Source organism: Vigna umbellata, chromosome 8, assembly GCF_029865625.1.
Source record: "Vigna umbellata cultivar VRB3 chromosome 8, Vumbellata_1.0, whole genome shotgun sequence".
Taxonomy (NCBI): domain Eukaryota; kingdom Viridiplantae; phylum Streptophyta; class Magnoliopsida; order Fabales; family Fabaceae; genus Vigna; species Vigna umbellata.
Genome location: NC_142172.1, coordinates 39,954,153 through 39,968,072, shown reverse-complemented (window position 1 = coordinate 39,968,072; position 13,920 = coordinate 39,954,153). Strand labels below are relative to the sequence as shown.

The 13,920-nt window shown below is 32.3% G+C and overlaps 2 protein-coding genes across 2 annotated transcripts; one reads left to right on the top strand and one right to left on the bottom strand.

Moving 5' to 3' along the window:
• Positions 1-1,038: 1,038 nt before the first annotated feature.
• LOC124843650 (uncharacterized) lies at positions 1,039-2,184 on the bottom strand. Its single transcript, XM_047320454.2, has one exon. The coding sequence runs from the start codon at positions 1,942-1,944 to the stop codon at positions 1,234-1,236; it is 711 nt and encodes a 236-aa protein (XP_047176410.2). The 5' UTR covers positions 1,945-2,184; the 3' UTR covers positions 1,039-1,233.
• Positions 2,185-10,085: 7,901 nt separating this feature from the next.
• Positions 10,086-12,585, top strand: LOC124843657 (elongation factor 1-alpha-like). The gene is made up of 3 exons (XM_088096308.1): positions 10,086-10,240; positions 10,805-11,294; positions 11,402-12,585. Exons 2-3 carry the CDS (start codon positions 10,833-10,835, stop codon positions 12,281-12,283), a joined length of 1,344 nt encoding a protein of 447 aa, XP_087952434.1. The 5' UTR covers positions 10,086-10,240; positions 10,805-10,832; the 3' UTR covers positions 12,284-12,585.
• The last annotated feature ends 1,335 nt before the right edge of the window (positions 12,586-13,920 follow it).

Sequence of the window (13,920 nt, the reverse complement as noted above, 5' to 3'; positions counted from 1 at the left end):
ACTAATAAGATATTTAAAAGCAAAATTGAGAATTATGGTATAAAAATAGTATAGATGTTTCTGGATAAATTTATTTAAAAATTCCTTAATAACCCAGCCGTTGTTTGTTTAAATAAAAACCGGCGATGATTCCAATGAAAAAGAAGCAAATTAAAATTTTGGTCAGTTAGATGTAAATAAAGTACATCAAAGTTACCTATGTTGATCATTAAGATTGGTTGCCTTTCTTTATAAAGGAAGCATTCTTTAAAAACTCTACCATAAATGTTTTAGTTTTATCTTTAAGAAACTAGTAATTTGTATAACGTAAAAAATAATAAATAATATTTTTTAATTGATATAAAAATATTTTCCATATAATCTACCAATCTCTTCATTTCTTTTTTACCAAGTACATAATCCGTTTTTAACTTTTTAGGTAGACGTTAATAACTTTTTTTTAATAATTTTTTCATAATATTTTTTTTAACAACTTTTCTAATACTTTTTAATTGATATATAAATATTTTTATATAATCTATCAATCTCTTAACGTACATAATTCGTTTTTAACTTTTTATATAAGATTATCATATATTAATAATTTTTTAATAATTTTTTTATAATATGTCATTGTTTTATTGATTTGTATATTTAAAGCATACCTACGAATTATATGTAAATTATAAAAGTTGTAAAAAAAATTGTGAAAAAAACTTTTTTTTCTAAAAAAATCTGACGTGTCACGACTAAAAGGGATTGATCCGCGCATGTTTTGACCTTTGAGTTAATGTTCTGAGAGCAAAAAGAAGAATAACAAAAGTCTTCGGTGACTGCATGAAAGCACGAGAAAAAGAAAGTTCATTCTTTTCTCTTTCCGTGATGGCTACAGTCACCAGTTACCCATTAACACAATTAAATATATTCATTTTATTTCAAAAAAATCATTTTTCTTTTTATTTTTATTTGAATATAATGTTTTATTACTATAAACCAGTCATCATATATACCATTGTTTCAGAAATTATGAATGTAAAAAATAAAATAAAATCTTACGTATAGAGTGTCTAATTAACTGCATCTTTGAGTTTAATTCATATGCACAACTATTCTTACACAAATAGCACTTTAACAAAACACTGTCATTTTACCACACATTTCTATTTCTATAATGAGAAAAAAATATCTCATTAAATATATAATAACGGTAGAGGCAAGTGCATGTTGTAGAGGCAGGTGTGAGATGTTGAAAATTCACACCAAAGCAGCCTTTACGACGTCGTTTGCAAGCTTGCTACTGCGGCAGCCCAAGACCATAGTAATTGACTTCAAAATCTTCCACATCCCCTTGCAGCTTCTCTTCTTTCCCTTCACGGAATCTTCTTCGCCGTCTTCAGTCGCCGGAAACATTGTCGCCGGTCCCCTCCGGCTCTGTCTGTTTCTGATATCTCTCAGTTCCATCTCGGTAGTGCCAGACAACTTGGACATCCCGAACATAAACAAAAACCACCGAGACTTGGTGGTGCACCTCACCAGAGAAACCTTCCCCGTCGACGTGTAGTCACACGAAAAACTCTTTGAACCCTTTGAACCGCGTTTTGCAATACCCTTTTGCACGCTCATGCGTGCAGTGCTATTGCATTCATCAACACGCGGAGGAATATCCTTGAAGGGAATTAGTTTTCCGCAGAAGATTATGTTCTCTGCAGCTGCAATGTTACTTGAAGAGTTGAATTCTTCACTGAAGAACTCGAACAGGTTATCTTCATCATCGCCGTCATCACCAAAGCTTTTTTCATCTTCTTTCGAGAAATCACCACGCCATTTATCTGAACTGGAGGCACTGTAAATAGGAAGGTCACAAAGAGAGAGGGTTTCTTCTTCCTCTTCGTATGGATCTACCTGCAGTAGGGTGCTTTCTTCATTTCCTGCTTCTTGATCCGAGTGAAACTCTTTAACCGCCATCGGTACGTATTTTCTGTAGGAAAGAAACAAAAGGGAATATATGAACACAGAGAGTGAAGAATATTTTTTCTAAGGGTTTTGTTTGCTGCTTATGAGTGTCTTGATCTGTTCAATCTTCTCTATTATATATGGAATAGATTTAGAGAGGAGAGAGAGAATTTAAAAGTAATGATACAGACATAAAGTCGATATCATCTAGATGAAAAGAAATAAAAAAATAAGAATAAAAGGTACTAGAAATTTAACAGATTATTGAATAACCATCTAGAAGAGCAGGCTCAAAGTACTAAAAAGGAGGTTTTATAATATTGATTATTATTCAGAGTGCTTCTAGATGAAACTGTACATCATATGCATGGATCTCTGATTCGAGAATTTTGTTATTACTTTAATGGAGGCTGCTTTAGCTGTGTCCACATGTCTGAGTTAAGCTTGTGCTTGGCTACTAGCAAGGTACCGTATAAGATACACTTAATCTATGTGCAGTTGGGCACTGTTGATGTTTGTGGAGCCGGCATGTTCAGCAAAGCAGTATAAACACTCTTCTGTCCTTTTCGCTTTTTTGCTTACACTCAATGCTGTGCATTGAAATAGACTTGTTTTTTGTTGTTTTATGGGGACAAAACACTGGTTTTCATTTAATCTATCATTGATTGCTATCTATATACATTTTTATATACATGGCCTAAATATTTAGGGTTTGAAACTTAAGCAAAACATGCAGAGAATTGGGAAGGCTGTTTGCTTTTCCTTTGCAATAATTAATAACCTTTTGAAACTTCTGAAACATGGTGAAGAATTCAGAGTGCCCTTTTAGGTTTTCTATCTAGTGTATTGTTAATTACTCAATAATTTGGTGGATTAATTGAGTGAGGATTATTGTGTAGCAAATGAAAACATGAAAAACATTTAGTGGTGCATTCATCTTCTTCGGTATGAGCGAATTTTGTTAAGATTTTCAGAAGTTAATTAAAGTTGGTAATGTTTATCATATGAGATTTTTATGGAAACATATATATACATATATATATATATATATATATATATATATATATATATATATATATATATATATATATATATTCTTCTAGAATTACTTTTTATATAATTATTTTCAACCGTGTCCAATTAATTTATGGGAACGTTCCTAAGTCAAAGGACTAGAATGATTTTATTTTTATTTTTGTAAAGAACAGTGTGTTGACTCGTCCTCTGTTGATTTTGAACAGTGATGAATTTTAAATATATAAAAGTTAGTTAAGTTTTTACCTTTTTTTATGATGAATTTATATTTTTCAAGAAAAAGTCAGTTAAATGAGATTAAAGGAAACTTCGTACTATAAATCACCTGGTACGTGTATTTATTACAAACATTAAATCTCTTTCACCCGGTAAAATATAAATCTCCCTCTTAAAAAAAAGGGAAAAAATAAGAAAACTATATACAGCAGTTTCACACTCTCGTCCAATTATAAATAATTGTGTATAAATTGATCGAATTTAACAATAATTCTCTTAAAACTTATACTAATATTTTTTTTCATCATCAGTAAATATCTAATAAATCTTTGTAAATGAATACTAACAAGTATTTAGTGTGTTATATAGAATTTTCATAAAACCCTGATAAAACAAATTGCAAAAAATTCAAAGAAATTAAGAAATAAAAGTTAAATACGTAGTAGTGAAAGACGAATTTTAGAACTTAATTGATCCTTTTTATAACATCTAAATGTACATGTTTTACCATTATTTCAATAGATGAAATGATGGAGGTTAATTTCGTTTAATCACATTATTTGTAACTAATGACTTATTATAACAACTTTTTTCAATCCGTGTGGAACTTAAGAATTACACCCTATCTAACCCACTACTTCTTGCCGTCTATGACTAACGGAAACGTGTCTAATTTTTTATTATACTAATAAATAATATATTTTTTTAAAGATAAATAATGTATGAATGATTTTGTAAAAAAAAAAAATCAGGAAAGAAAAAAAATTTAATTCTTTTTATGTTGTTGCTTACTTCCTGGTTTAAAGTCAAAATTCAACAATTTCATGTTTTTTAACTAGAATGAAAAATTTAATATTTTATTTTATTTATTGTAAGGTATATAAAAAATAAGAATTTTTTTATTTATTTCTAACTTCAATAAATATAAAGTCGTAAAGTTGCACCGAAAATTCCAAATAATAAAATAGGAGAGGGTGACGGACAGTGTCATCGTGTTTGCTTAAGGAATTAAAAGGCGATGAATAAGCAATACGATTCCAGATAAAATTTTGGAATATTTAATTGGAATATTTACTTTAACCATGCATAAATATAAATTTAATCAGTACAATTTTTTTTCAGCGCTTTCTTTATCGTTAACTTACATTATTTTAAAATTCAATACTCACTTTAAATTATTCGGTTACGATTATTAAAAGAGTTAATAAAATTTTTGGTTATATGATATCACGTTTATAGATATTAAAACATACTTAATGTAAAATAAAATATTTATGTTTTACAAAAAAAAATGTTTAAAAAAATTACAAAGATGACTAAATTGTGTTTTGTTTGCACGAATATGTTGTAAAAAGGTCGTGAAAGACACTACTTTCTGAAATATTATTGAAGTATTTTCAAACAGAAATAAATTTAATTAATCTCGTAATTAAGCAGAAGTTGTGGTACGGGTGGACAACTTCAACAAAAAAACAAAGTCGTGGTAGTCATGGATGATATATTTCAAGATAATCTATAACTAAAGTCGCCAAACGTTTAGGCGATTTATGCGAAATAATTTACACCAAAGTTGTGCATATAGGAAGTGACTTGTGAAAAAAAAAACTCACTGAAGTCGTTCATGTAGGAAACGATTTTTGTAAAAGATGGAGTTGCACTGAAGCCGTGCCTGAATACAACAACTTCAATGTATACTTTTTTGCCCTTGGAGAGTGTAAAAGACAATGAGATGGTCACATACACTCTCATTAATAAGAATTTTTTACATTTATGGACAAAATGCTTTTGAAAATTACCTAGGCAAAAAAAAATTAATTATGTATATAAAAAAGTTGAGCACCTTCACAGTATTTCAAAGGAAGAAGTCGTACAACTCTATGCACAGCTATATTGAAAATCAAAGTCGGATAATATATTACCTCTATCAAGATTATCAAATTTGAAAGTTTACGTAAACTCGTGAGAGTCAAAGGAAGAAGTTGAAAATTACCCTTGGCAAAAAAATTTAATTATGTATATAAAAAAGTTGAGCACCTTCATACGACTTCAAAGAATAACTCTATGCACTGCTATATTGAACATATCAAAGTCAGATAATATACTATCTGTATATACTCGAGTATATGCTATCCGTTAAAAATAAAATGTATTAATTTATAATATATTTATCCTCTTGACCTAACACAAACAAAATTAGGTTTCCTTTTTGCGTTGTTGCATCAACCAACCATATGCTACTTCTCTTCTCCAACAATGTCTTAGTCTAGGATATATTAGGTTCATTTCTCTCAAACCACCATTAATGGTTAAACAAGAAACCAATGAGCAACCATCATCGAGCTCACCACCACATGTGACGTTGTTTTGCGACCCATCATCATCTCTACATATCACCTAGGAATTTAATTACATTAAATACACTCCATTCCAAAATTTGTATAGATACAAAAGTCCACACCCAAAACCTCGATACTAAAACTACTTTATTTTGATATCTACCGTAGCAAAGTTACATGCAATCAAAAGAAGAATATCTCTTCATTAGTTAGGAAGAAAAGCCCGCACAAGTAAGATTTTTTGAGAAAAATATCACGAGAGAATTGGATTTGGTTAGATAATGTATGGTTAGGAAACAATGATCAATCTTTTAACAGGGTACAAAATGTATAATCAAATAGAAAGAAAAAAATATTGAAGTTGAATTTACTCAAAAAGATAAAATTGATTAGTAAATTTGGTAGTATTCTTTGCGAGAATCACTCCTGTGAGTTTGTATCTTCAAAAAGACGAAGGATGATTAAATTTATAGAGAGAAAAAAAAGAGAAACGAACAAATATCTACTACAATAAAGTTTATAAAATAAATTAATTTAAAAAAAATCTATTTATAACTTAATACCATTAATAATAAAATCATATAGAATAACATTTTAAAATATACTTCTCTTAAACTTAATTGATAGATATTCACATATACATCTTCACAGAAAATGTTATGTTTACTATGCAGAAAATGTTATGTTTACTGTGCAACTTGATTGGTTATATCTATCTTAATTTTCTATAAAGAAAGATAAATTTGTTAGTTGAATATAACAATTTAAAAAAGTTACAAATTGGAAACTATCTATAACATAATATGTTACCTAAATTTTAGAATAATATTAAATTATTAAGCCATTTTTTTAATATAGACGTAACTATATTGTAACAATCCTAGTCGTGCAAAGGGATTGTCAAAATTATATTTTTTTCTCTTGTGGGAGTTTAAATTTTATCAGTTTTTATATTGTGTCTTAAATCGAACACAAATTCAAAAACTTATTCCACAACAATGTTTTTCACACATAAAATACAAATCTATTAAAAAAAAACTGATTCAAATATTGCTTCAAATGTACTAGGTCCCAACAACTTCATAACTTTTCATTCTTCATTCCCAAATACATGTTTTATTTTTTTTATCCACTCATGTTTTTTATTCTTTATTTTACATTTACTTTCATGTTGGAGACTTGCATTGATTAATGGATTAGTTGTTCATAATGATTTTCTTTTAAAATGCAATTATATATTATTACAGATGTAACAACAAAACATCAACCTAAAAAAAATACCAAAATGGTTCTAAAAAAATGTTTTTTAATATAAAACTTTAACTACGAGTACGAAGAAAAAAACATTACTTACAACAATTCTTAAAAGAAAAGAGAGAGAATTAATGAAAGAAGTTGTGAATTGGTTTGTTGTTTTCAAATTAGTTTCTACCATGTTATGCCATCTCAAATATAAGACAACACATCTTACTTTCTATTAAGATGTCGCATTAGTAAAATGGAAATTATTCATCCAACGTAAGAAACGAATGTTAATTTTGATGTAATACTTTTTAGTTTTGACGATTTAAAAGTTGTTATTCATTTTTCAATCCAGTCTTAACATTGAAATGAATTGATTTGGTATTATTATCATTTTAGGACTAATATTGTAAAACCCTGAAAATGACACTTGGAAGAGAGGGACAAATGTCTTTACTAAAAGAGTTTGAGCATTTTATAGAATTTTCTCAAAGCATAGTTCATCCCATTTTCTCAGAATCTGCATCTCTCTAAAACTCAAACCTCTACCTTTTCTCCTCCTTCTCTCTAGAAATTATTCATCCCCTTTCATTTTTTTCTTCAACCAGTCACTCTTTAAGCAAACTAGGAGTCAAGATCATTGTTTTCCACCGATCAAAATCAAGCTTAGAGTTGGTAAGTTCATCCTCTTCTTAGAAATTTATTTTCGAGCACATGCAAGCCAAGCTCCTGGTTGCATGTGTTCATCAGCTTCTTCTTATTTCTAATCATTTTTCTCTTAGTGAACTGTAGGTTCTTGAGAATTCTGGTGTTAGGAGCAAATTTCTGAAGTGGTAGAGTTGTTCGGTCCGGTTAAGAGGTAAGGGAAGGTAGATAATTTAGTTACTTAGTTTCGATGTATGAACGGTTGTTTGATGATGTTGCATGTATGTGAAATTGAATTGTTTGATGTTCGGTAATTTTGGGTGTGGACTGTTATATGATATGTTCATGAGGTTTGGGGTTTATGTATGATTATGGTTCAGTGGCTGAGTGAAATTGGTAAGGGTTGGGTGTTGATTATAGGTAGTTTGTTGAAGGTCTTTAATTGACCGTTCGGTTTTTCTCTGGTGCTAGGTCTTAACTGAGTTCTGCATCGTGTATTCTCAGTTATGACTGCTTGGTCTAGTGTTGATTTTCCTTATTTAATATAGCGTTCGGTCTGTCATAGGCTGTAACTGTTATTGACCGCTTAGTCTCGGTAGTGTTTGGTCAGATGCCAACACTCAGTCTTAGTAGTGCTCGGTGATGCACTAAGCACTCGGTCTTGTACTAGCCGTTAGGCTAGTGATAACGCTCGGTCTTGTACTAGCCGTTAGGCTAGTGAGAACGCTCGGTCTTGTACTAGCCGGTAGGCTAGTGATAGCGCTCAGTCTTGTACTAGCCGTTAGGTTAGTGATAATGCTCGGTCTTGTACTAGCCGTTATGCTAGTGATATCACTCGGTCATGTACTGTCTTGGTAGTGCTCAGTCTTGTACTAGCGCTCGTTCTTGGTAAGTGCTTGGTCTTGAACCAGCGCTCGTTCGATATAATGCTCAGTTTTGTACTAATATTTATGATAGTGTTAGCGATCGATATTATTGAGTTGTGTGGTCTCTTATGAGCGCTCGTTCTCATACCAGTGCTCAATACTGTACTCGTATTAAGTTAGTAGTGTTCGGTCTAAGCCAATATTGTTCGTTCTAAATCATAAGTACATGATATAGTTCAAGTGTTCGACTCCTGCTTGAGTCTTATTCTTTAAATGACCGCTCGATCATGTTCTCATATTGGGAATGCTCTCCTGTTCGGTCTTATTCATAGGTTATGTTGATCTTTCACGTTAGGTCTTGTTCAAAGGTGGGATTATTGTTTTATTGTTATGTGTGATATTTATTTAAAGATGTGATGGATGAGAAAATATGTTGTTAATGAGGTATGATATTTAAAATGTGATATGAATGAAATAATATGAATATGAAGAAGTATGATGTGATTTGTATTATATGGATATGAACGAGTGTTCCAAGGAGGAATATCTCAGAAATGGTTATGGAATTGTAAAGTATGAATATGGTTAGACTAAGCTGTCGTTCATTCTGACATTCTAATGGTCACCGAGTCTCAAGTAGAGAATGATGGCGCATGTGGTGAGAATAGCAGGAGGCCTGGTTGCGTATAGCTTGGAGTTCCAGCTATCGGACTAAACTCATGTGTAGGCTTGGGTTTCCAGGTACAGTGAATGATGAAGGGCTAACCTCGTGTGGCGGCTTGGATTTCCAGCTATGGTAATTCTGATGGTTTTCCAGATTACCTTTCCACGAGTGCAAGAACGTCGTAACTACATAATTCATACAGTCCGGACACTCAAAGTAAAGTGAACAATCATTGCATGCATTGTTGTATGGTTATGGTTGGAAATGTATGATTGGTTGTTGCATGATGAACTTATTGATTTATTTCATATTTATGTGAGTTATCTGTTTACATAGTTAATTAAATTACACTAGCTTACCCTTATTTTCCTCGTCTTGTCATGTTGTTTGTTCGGTCGTCCTTGTCTTTGCGATGATCACCCTGTGGGTGTGAGCAGAAGGTGCAAAAGCTTCTCTGGAGCAGGCGCTGACAGAAGAGGATGGTCTCCACTAAAAGTAAGACTGTTCGGACTTGACTTTGTTTTGGTATTTAGTATAGGACCGTTCGGTTAATACACTTCTTGTATGATCGATCGATCTGCCCTTTTGAGTTGTATCAGTGTAGGTTTCTGTAAAGTTTTTAATTTATGGTTATTTTAGGATAACTGTAACTTAAACTTTATTTTCTGTAACTGTTCTATTTTTATTGTAAATATAAGTACTCTTGAATATAGTTTGCAGCTATATTTTTGGGATGTTACAAATATTAAAATAGGTATTATTATTTTGCCACCAATAAACTTTTATACACAGTTTACATTTATTATTTTATTCTTTAATTTTTCTCTTTCTTTTTAATTTTTTTTATGACTAAAATACTTTATAAATAAATTTTCAAAGCATCTAAAATAAAAAAAGATCACTCATTTAAATACGTAAGGTTTTGTATAATTACTAACAACCCTAATTCTTCTTTGTATCTTGTGCCGCCAGAGAAAATAAGGCAACTAGGAATTGGCGTAAGAAGTGACATGATCTTACACTCTCTATTTCTAAATTAACTTGTTGACGGTTGAGATTCGGCTATGCAATGGTTTAGACAAAACAATCGGCCGCAGAGGATCTGGTTTGGCGTGAGGTTGGATTTTCCGTTGACGCCACGTCAAAAGAGCAGGGATACAACTAGAAATAAAGTTAAGGGTAGTAACGTCAACAAAAATGAACAACTTGCAGTGTATAAATTCTCAGTCCCTCTTAACACAACGTTCTTCTTTGCTACACTCTCTTCTCGCGGCTAGGGTTTAAGAGCAGCTTCTTTCTTCAAGGTTATTTCTTGTTACTCACTTTCTTTTCGTTGCTTCCTTCATGTGTTAGCCTTTGTATTAGTTAATTCCTCTCCATTTACTGAAATAATTACTGTTATTTGATTTGATTTTGGTTCTGCTTTATCTGCCTGCTAAATCGAAATTACCAATTCAAACAGTGCGATTATCGTGTCAATTCGAATTATTTATTTTCTTGGTCATTCCAATATATAGATGTTGGTTTCAATCAATGTTTTTACCTAGAGCTTGGGGTCTCACGTGGTGGTGTGGATATCCATTTTCATATCGTAATGTTATTTTAGTTTAAAGCCATTATGTACTTCGTATTGTGGTGAAGTCTATATCTAGTTTTTACTCAATCTTCAATCCGTGGGGTTCCTTTTTCTTAGACATATCTTACCGATTCGAAAACTGTGTTTTTTTTGTCAACCCCGTGATGTCGTTGCTGTATGGATCATCTCATTTTATTTTCTCTTTGAGAATTAGGGTTAAGGATTCCGGGGAAGTACTTTTTGCAGATTTTGTTCTGTTCTTGGATGATTGATTGTTGATTTGAATGGGCAGATCTTAATTGTTTCAATTTAGAGGACGAATGGGTAAAGAGAAGGTTCATATTAACATTGTGGTGATTGGCCATGTGGACTCTGGAAAGTCCACTACCACTGGTCACCTCATTTACAAGCTTGGAGGTATTGACAAGCGTGTTATTGAGAGATTCGAGAAAGAGGCTGCTGAGATGAACAAGAGGTCATTCAAGTATGCCTGGGTTCTTGACAAGCTCAAGGCTGAGCGTGAAAGAGGAATCACCATTGACATTGCTCTCTGGAAATTTGAGACCACCAAGTACTACTGCACAGTCATTGATGCCCCCGGTCACAGGGATTTCATTAAGAATATGATTACTGGGACATCTCAAGCTGATTGTGCTGTTCTTATCATTGATTCCACAACTGGTGGTTTCGAAGCTGGTATCTCGAAGGATGGACAGACTCGTGAACATGCTCTTCTTGCTTTCACTCTTGGTGTTAAGCAGATGATTTGCTGCTGTAACAAGGTATATAACTTGGTACCTTTATCTCGCTGCGATTAAAAGTTAATTTAGTTACTTAATTGTGTTAAAATTAATTTATTAACGCTTTCATATTTGGTATCTATGAATAGATGGATGCCACTACACCTAAGTACTCCAAGGCAAGGTATGATGAAATTGTGAAGGAAGTTTCTTCGTATTTGAAGAAGGTCGGTTACAACCCTGACAAGATCCCTTTTGTTCCCATCTCTGGTTTTGAGGGAGATAACATGATTGAGAGGTCTACCAACCTTGACTGGTACAAGGGTCCAACTCTTCTGGAGGCTCTTGATCAGATCAATGAGCCAAAGAGGCCATCAGACAAGCCTCTTAGGTTGCCCCTTCAGGATGTGTACAAGATTGGAGGAATTGGAACCGTGCCTGTCGGACGTGTTGAAACTGGTGTCTTGAAACCTGGAATGGTTGTTACCTTTGCACCCACTGGACTGACAACTGAAGTTAAGTCCGTGGAGATGCACCACGAAACACTCACTGAGGCTCTTCCCGGTGACAATGTGGGATTCAATGTGAAGAATGTTGCTGTGAAGGATCTGAAACGTGGTTTCGTTGCCTCAAACTCCAAGGATGACCCTGCGAAGGAGGCTGCAAATTTCACGTCCCAAGTTATCATCATGAATCATCCTGGGCAGATTGGAAATGGCTACGCACCTGTTCTGGATTGCCACACCTCCCACATTGCCGTGAAGTTTGCCGAACTCGTGACCAAGATTGACAGGCGGTCTGGTAAAGAGCTGGAGAAGGAGCCTAAATTCCTGAAGAACGGAGATGCTGGTTTTGTGAAGATGATTCCCACAAAGCCCATGGTGGTTGAAACCTTCTCTGAATATCCTCCACTTGGTCGTTTTGCTGTGAGAGACATGCGTCAGACTGTGGCTGTTGGTGTCATCAAGAGCGTGGAGAAGAAGGACCCTACTGGAGCTAAGGTTACCAAGGCTGCACAGAAGAAGAAGTAAATTGCGCAGGATGGTCTATCAGGAAATCTGTTTTTATGCCTGTGTTAAATGGTGTCTTGTTGTAGACGCTGCTATTTTTCGTGTCGGGATATTGTTTTGCGGATTCCGTTTGAGGTTTTCTCCCTCATCTCTCAAATTTTGATCTCAGAACTGGTTTCTTGATCGATGGTGTTAGGGTTTAGACTTTTTCTTTTTCTATGCGGTATGTTGTAATGTGTTTTTATGAGAACGTTTATAGTTTTTTTAGATACAGTGAGATTTAGGACTATATATTGCAAGTTTGGGTTTTGAATGTCGGCTTATATTTTGTTCTTATTTTTATATTAGTTCGATGCGACTCATTTGGTATTTCATATGGTAACCTGGCATGATGCATAATGGGTGGTGGTATACTTGTTCTGGTTTTAAAATATAATTTATATTTATAAAATTTTAGTTTGATTTACAACTGAAGACGCACTTTATGTTGATCGACAGGAACTAAATTTGTGTGATAATTTGATAATCATTTAAATTTTTATACTAATTATTTTACTTTAACGTTTTTTTTTCTTAATGAGGAAAAATATTTTAGTTATTTAAATTTAATAAATGTATCAATAACTCGATGACATTTATGGGATAGACTTTATAACTCGAATTTTAGATTTTCTGAGAAAAAAAAGTATAAATTGATATTTTTATTTTCATTAATAATTTTTAAACAGTATCCCACCCAGAGTAGTAATAAGATTGTAATTTTATTTTAATTCTTCTTTCGGTTTTGCAAAGAGACCGATGAAATATACCTTTTGATCCTAAAATTTATTCTTTTACAAGTAGTTGTTTTGTTGATCCTTTTCTTTTGATAAACTTATCTATTATTTTTATCATAATACATTTGGTTAATTATTTTTCATGACATTTTTTCAATCACGTGTTTCTTAGTCGCAAAAGCTAAATTTAATACTTTGGTTAAAGAGATCGAATCAATTCATTTGGACCTACTTATATTAAAATAATTTTTGTTAGTGTGTTATTGATATTTGGAAAACAGATTTATAAAACTAAACAACAAAACTTTGATATATATATAGTACCGGATTTTAGTAGAAAAAAATACTCTCATATATTATGGATTCTGAGTTTTAAGGTACATGAGTATTTGAATAATTTCTCAAAACTAAAAAACAAGAAACCCTCAAATTTTTACTTATGTCATTTGTTCATCTCAACCATTTCTCTCTCATCTCAATTGAAGTGAAATCTTTCTGATAAATGAATGCAATTAGGAGGATTCGATGAAAGGACATAAATTCAAATATTGAATTTTCAAATTGAGAGAGATATTGAGAGAAATCAAGAATTCTCACTATTTCTTAGATTCATGGATAAACGAAATATAGTTTCAGATCTATGTATTCTTTTTGTACTAGATTCAATTAAATTGGAACAAAATCTTTCATCGTTTTTCGAATTCTTCTTTTTTATCTTAGTTGTTTTAATCTTTTTCTTAGATTCGAATCCGAAAAGAGTTATAAGTTAATTAAAAGCAACCCGTGACACTACAATTTGTTGTTTGTTGGTTTTCTCTGTTCGTTCATTTGACTATTTTATTATTAAAGTGAAAAACAAATGAACGAACAGAGCAAGAACAA

Excerpts from the sequence above, each read along its gene's own strand:
- LOC124843650 (XM_047320454.2), bottom strand. The coding sequence starts at position 1,944 with ATGGCGGTTAAAGAGTTTCACTCGGATCAAGAAGCAGGAAATGAAGAA.
- LOC124843657 (XM_088096308.1), top strand. The coding sequence starts at position 10,833 with ATGGGTAAAGAGAAGGTTCATATTAACATTGTGGTGATTGGCCATGTG. Across the intron at positions 11,295-11,401 it reads TGATTTGCTGCTGTAACAAG|ATGGATGCCACTACACCTAA; the intron begins GTATATAACTTG and ends ATCTATGAATAG.